The following is a 6,971-nucleotide window of genomic DNA, read 5'->3' on the forward strand; positions in this document are numbered from 1 at the left end:
TACGAAATGGAACTATCACATAGACTCGATCGTAGGTAAAGCAAATGGAAGAATTCGCTTTATTGCTCGAATACTAGGGAAATGTTATCAGTTTGCAGAGGAAATTGCGTACAAAACACTTTTGCGACCCATCCCAGAGTATAGCTCAAGTGTGTGGGAAGTAACACGGGATGTTTTAGAGAGAGAACTAAGAGAGCATCACAGAAATGTTAAGAAAACTCAACCGGTAAAAGCTTGAAGGTAGACGCAAATTAACCCGTGAATGCCTGCTAACAAAGTTTCAGGGACCAACATTAAGTGATGGATATAGGAATATACCACAGCTCCCCGCGTATCGTTCCCATAGAGACCACGGAAATAAGATTTAATAAAGTGAACACAGACGTTTAGGCATTCTTCTCCCGCCAACGAAATGAATGGAAAAGGATGTAGCTATAATAACTGCAACAGTGGGAAGTGCTGTATGCTACGCATTTCACAGTGGTTTGCCGAGTATGGGTGTGGATGTGGATACAAACGCGTTGAGAAAAATATGGCCAAAAGGAGTATTTCAATTTATGACGGCTCCGACAGAGAAGTCACTGAGAACATATGGGAGTGTGGGCTCGACGGCGGGTAGATGTGGCTAATTCTGACCGTGGCTCCACACACAGTACGGGTGATTTGGTAACATTGCTTCTGTGAGGCTCGATAGGGACACTGGTGCTCCTTTTCAGAGGATCCAACACTGTATTGAGGTGAGGTTTTTTTTTTCAATTTCCGCAACAGTGTGTAAAGTTGCTAGTGGCTAACCGGGAACATATTAACGACGGTTGATTGATCGCCGAAAGACGAGAGAACTAATCTGACTGAAAATGATGTTCAGCTTCTATGTGTGTGTGTGTGTGTGTGTGTGTGCGTGTGATATGAACCTGTAGACGACCCGAAAAAAAATCCTGTTACTAGACAGTTCGAGAAAAAGAAAGCAACAACAGGTGACGAAGAAAGAACCGGGAGATAGGGCGTAGTGGGAAGATATATTCACAAATCATCTTCAGACAGAATGCTAAAAATAATAGTCCAGTAATAGCTATCAACTGTTACAAAGAATGAGTAAAAAGTTATTAAATAATTTCTACATCCTTCACATGGAATTTTTCGGTTCTTCGTATGTTTGCCACTGCAGTTGACTGCAATAATGGGTGCTGGCCGGAGTGGCCGAGTGGTTAAAGGCGCTACAGTCTGGAACCGCACGACCGCTACGGTCGCAGGTTCGAATCCTGCCTCGGGCATGGATGTGTGTGATGTCCTTAGGTTAGTTAGGTTTAAGTAGTTCTAAGTTCTAGGGGACTTATGGCCACAGCAGTTGAGTCCCATAGTGCTCAGAGCCATTTGAACCATTTTTTTTTTTTTTTGGAATAATGGGTAAGCGAAAACTCTATAACAACAAATGTTGCAATTTATGTCGTAACGTACTACTTAACTTTCCGGATGTGTTTTTCACACAAATGATCAAACAGCAGACTGAATTTTCCACACAAAAGACCTGGAAGAATGCAAACAAAATTTAGAGTTTAAAGACATTCTGAAGTTTTCCAGCATCGACATGTTGAAAGTATTCACTTTATTACATCATCTGACAATAAAATTAATGCTTGTCAAAAGCAGTTGAGGTGGAAAACTTCCATGACTGATTGACAGGACACATTTTTTAACAACAACAACAACAAAGTGTATGATACCTGCAACCGAACGAAACGATTAGTCTATTACTCATTGCGCTAAAATAGTAGTAGAGTTATACTAATATAGTACAGATATAGTGTACTTACTTCCGACCCTGTGCACCGAAAATCGAATTGGCGAAAACAGTATCAGTCTCACTGTTGACCTCGAAATTGCGAGTGTGGAACGTGCCGAAGTCTGCAACGAAGATACGACCCACGAGTTCTGGGTCCTTGACCATCAAGAAAGGTTGGTCAAAGGCAAACATGCCTTTGAAGGGCACATCTCCTGCCAGTCGATAACACCGGAAGACAACGTCTGCAAGGTGTTCTTTGCAAGCCACCACAGTGCCCATATTGCCAACGAATGGCCACGGCCTCATATAGGGCACCCCTCGATCCTTCCAAAAGTTGAAGTTCCGCATCATGTACCGGCAGAGCAGCCCCACTAATACCACGAGAGCTGCCACCATCCAGCACCACATCACAACAGCCATTCTTCTCGCTTCTCCCTGTGTAACAGACACGAGACTAATGAATATCTTTCGACTTTGAGAAGTCATCAAATAATTTTTTAAGTCAAAGATTATCATTGTAATTAAGGGACATATAATAATATACAACATATAATACATTAATTATATGGGTTCCATTAAATGTTAGACATCTGACCATTCTTCGAAATAATATTACAGAGAAATGTAAATTTTACAGGTATTGGTGACAAGTAACAATGTCATAATTAACTAACATAATGCAGAGCGTTATGTTAAGTAGTTAAATCAGTTTCGATAAGTAATCATCTTCCGATGGAGAGGAAAAAATTCTAGAGGTATGCCACAGGGTTCAATAATGGGTCCAATATTATTTTTACTACGACATTTGTAATACCCATGGCACATTAGTAATGCAAACATAGATGCATTTGTTGATAATATAAGCATTGTAACTGAGAACATCAGAGATGCACCAACAGTAGAAAAGTCAACAATTTTCTAAACGTAACTGATTGGGTTTCCGTAAATGGATTATTGCTTAACTTATTGCAAATACAATTTTTGACACAAGTAGACGCAAGAGCTGGCAGCAGCACATACCTGGTTATAACAGCAAAATGTTAATTGATAACTTTGTGTATTGATATTAAATCCAGCTTATTCGTTTGAAGGGATTTTGTAAAAGTTATATTTTGAAAGGTTTGTAAATTTTAATGTAACCCTGCAGCGTTTTTACAAGTTCTCAAGGGTAAAGTAATAGTTATGGGTCCAAAATAGCTTCACAGTGGGGTTACCAGAGAAAAAATATCGCATAGAGTTGTTTTATTTACATGCAGTGACTAACATGTCGCTTGTCACAATGGGTGACACATTTGCGTCTGCAGACAGGAGGGAGAGGTTGCCTTTGTCTATACTATAAAATCACATAATGTTTGACGTACGTGCAGTGACGAATGTGTACGAAGTCTCTATGTGTACTGAAGGAGTACTGATGTGCGGAACGGAAAATGTATGCAGTTATTTCAATTTTGTGTGAGTGATTATATACTGTGCCACAACTTTTAAAGTTATTTTATATTGGGTTATACGACTGTCATTTGAGCAATCACGATATATTTTCATTTTATTTCGTTTTTGCTACATAAATGATGATGATTAAAATAAGCCGAAAACGGCAATGCCGCAATATTACGTACTTTGACTGAGACTTGATTTTTGATATGTGCAGCTTTGTACAATGGGGGATGCAACTTCGAAAAGAACAATGGAACATGGGAAAAGACAATTTGTAAAATAGTATACCCTATGTTAATGGATGTGCATACAAGTAAGAATTTTAAATCATTTGTTACTGATCATCGTATCTACTCCATCAAATTACTCAACGTTTCCTTGGTGAGATATTGTGAATCAAAATGTCAGGAGCTATTTTACGTGACAATTTCTACTCACTGCCATATGGGATAATATTCTTGCAACCTACTACATATAGGAATGGGATATTCATTTAACAGAAACATAGTGTATCATGGACCTTGATGTAGACTTTGCAGTCTAGCAGCAGTTTCACGATATACCTACTCACTCACGAAATTCGCCTTAAGCAACTGTTCTGAATTTTAAAACATCGATTTTGCCAAATGACACGTGTGCCAGAAGTGTTTCGATTATTATTTTGTATACGTTAGAAACAGGAATATGGCGTTGTTCTCTAGCAAATAATGAGAGCGAAAGGGAGAATCTAAACAACGAATAGATACAATGTAAATCTCAAAAGTTTGGTAAACCGTATTAGGAAACTAAAGGCACGAAACAAGTATGATTCATTCCCCTTCAAAATAATTTCTATTAGTCACAATATTTTTATGGCGTTTATAAAGTTGCTGGGAATTGTCAGTAAGGGATTCTGTTTGACTCTATCGAATGGTGTGACGTATTTATACGTGGAAGGCAAATGAAAACGTGACATATGCAAGAAGAGTAAGTAAACTGTTTGTTATTCCAAAAGTAATCGCCATGACTGTTAATACATTATCCCACTTTGTGGCAAGGTTGTCTGTGCTTGCATGGAAAAATGTTTGTGGCTGCCTAGGGAACCACGATTGTACCCAAACATGCGCCTTTCCGTCTGAGGCAAATCGACAGCCACGAGTCTCTCTTCAGGGCTCAAAATATATGGAGATGGATGGGGAGAGATAATGTTGTATGGAGAATGTGTAAGGGTTTCCCAGTGAAACTTTTGGCCGCGTAGTCGAAACAATCTTGGCAACACATGGACCCACCTAGCACGTCCTTCATGAAGTCCCAATCTTTTGTCATGAGATTTTCATATTGTGGGAGCCTGACGAAAGACATTTGTGATACCGCGTGCTATCGATACCATGTGGCGCCTTTCCACATTGGCAGCGACCATGTGATCGAGCCACCAATCTGCGGTCGCCTCCGAGACACCCTACCATCCTACACAGCCAGTGCCACCACAGAGCCAATTTAAGGGAGTCTAGTCTAGTCTAGTGGCTATCATGCAGCCTCTGTTACTGTTGTGGACTTGGCTACCTCAAGGACTTCTACTGGATATTGCCCTGGATCATCATGTGGAAATGAAGATAAGTAAACGAAGTTTACTATGTGTGCATCTTCTCACTTTGGTCTCCGTCGTTCCGCTGATGTACGCCAGTGTGTTAGTGGTAACACACTGGCGTACATCAGCGGAACGACCGAACAACATTCATGGCCTTCTAACGAAAATGTCCACACCTGGGAACAATCAAGTTTCCGTAGACAACCGCTATCATTTTTACAAGCACTCACCGACCTGTCTCACAATGGAATAAATGTATTAGCAGTTATTGCGATTACTTTTGAAATAAGTAACAGTTTACTTACTTCTCTTCGTCTGTCTCGTCTTCATGTGACTGCTCCTTACACATATATGGTATAATCGAGTGACAAACTTCCATGGATGATGGAGAAGGTTAAATCTGTCAGTTTGAGGTGGGGGACCCTGCTCCAGAATCGATCGAGTCGAACGGTAACAGCTAAAATCGTTCTGATACCTCTATCGGTGGACTTCTTCTGCAAGCTCTTTGCTTTCCATATTTTTGGAGAGGTAGTATCGATTAAAACAAGGAAAAAATGCCCAGTAAACATAGGCTCTAAGATACATACCTGAAGAGCTACGAGCACATGTCGTTCATTAATGTGAAAAATATCTCGTCTACTGAACAGGTGCTCACAGCTCTTAAGACATACACTTTCAAGTTCATGTTTACCGGACACTTTCTTGCTTTGGTCCGTAGTTCATCCTCCCGAAGTATGGAAAGGAAAGAGCTTGTAGCAGAAGTTGTCCACTGACGGAGGTTGTTGTTGTGGTCTTCAGTCCTGAGACTGGTTTGATGCAGCTCTCCATGCTTATCTATCCTGTGCAAGCTCCTTCATCTCCCAGTACCTACTGCAGCCTACATCCTTCTGAATCTGCTTAGTGTATTCATCTCTTGGTCTTTCTTTACGATTTTTACCCTCGACGCTGCCCTTCAATACTAAATTGGTGATCCCTCGATGTCTCAGAACATGTCCTACCAACCGATCCCTTCTTCTAGTCAAGTTGTGCCACAAACTCCTCATCGCCCCAAATCTATTCAATACCTCCTCATTAGTTATGTGATCTACCCATCTAATCTTCAGCATTCTCCTGTACCACCACATTTCGAAAGCTTCTATTTTCTTCTTGTCTAAACTATTTATCGTCCATGTTTCACTTCCATACATGGCTACACTCCATACAAATACTTTCAGAAACGACTTCCTGACACTTAAAGCTACACTCGATGTTAACAAATTTTTCTTCTTCAGAAACGCTTTCCTTGCCATTGCCAGTCTACATTTTATATCCTCTCTACTTCGACCATCATCAGTTATTTTGCTTCCCAAATAGCAAAACTCCTTTACTACTTTAAGTGTCTCATTTCCTAATCTAATTCCCTCAGTACCACCCGACTTAATTTGACAACATTCCATTATCCTCGTTTTGCTTTTGTTGATGTTCATCTTATATCCTCCTTTCAAGACACTGTCCATTCCGTTCAACTGCTCTTTCCAAGTCCTTTGCTGTCTCTGACAGAATTACAATGTCATCGGCGAACCTCAAAGTTTTTATTTCTTCTCCACGGATTTTAATACTTACTCCGAACTTTTCTTTTGTTTCCTTTATTGCTTGCTCAGTATACAGATTGAATAACATCAGGGATAGGCTACAACCCTGTCTCACTCCCTTCCCAATCACTGCTTCCCTTTCACACCCCTCAACTCTTATAACTGCCATCTGCTTTCTGTACAAATTGTAAATAGTCTTTCGCTCCCTGTATTTTACCCCTGTCACCTTCAGAATTTGAAAGAGAGTATTCCAATCAACATTGTCAAAAGCTTTCTCTAAGTCTACAAATGCTAGAAACGTAGGTTTGCCTTTCCTTAATCTAGCTTCTAAGATACGTCGTAGGGTCAGTATTGCCTAATGTGTTCCAACATTTCTGCGGAATCCAAACTGATCTTTCCCGAGGTCGGCTTCTATCAGTTTTTTCATTCGTCTGTAAAGAATTCGTGTTAGTATTTTGCAGCCGTGGCTTATTAAACTGATAGTTCGGTAATTTTCACATCTGCCAACACCTGCTTTCTTTGGGATTGGAATTATTATATTCTTCTTGAAATCTGAGGGTATTTCGCCTGTCTCATACATCCTGCTCACCAGATGGTAGAGTTTTGTCAGGACTGGCTC

At 40.3% G+C, this 6,971-nt stretch overlaps 1 protein-coding gene across 1 annotated transcript in view; it reads right to left on the reverse strand.

Annotated features, from left to right (window-relative positions):
- The window catches only part of LOC126419565 (cytochrome P450 6l1-like), an 89,616-nt gene extending 87,557 nt beyond the window's left edge, over positions 1-2,059 (reverse strand). Inside the window, exon 1 of the mRNA XM_050086753.1 lies at positions 1,812-2,059. Coding sequence (XP_049942710.1) covers positions 1,812-2,059 — 248 coding nt within the window. The remainder of the gene's footprint in view (positions 1-1,811) is intronic.
- Positions 2,060-6,971: the final 4,912 nt, after the last annotated feature.

The sequence above is a fragment of the Schistocerca serialis genome, chromosome 9, assembly GCF_023864345.2.
Source record: "Schistocerca serialis cubense isolate TAMUIC-IGC-003099 chromosome 9, iqSchSeri2.2, whole genome shotgun sequence".
Lineage (NCBI taxonomy): Eukaryota > Metazoa > Arthropoda > Insecta > Orthoptera > Acrididae > Schistocerca > Schistocerca serialis.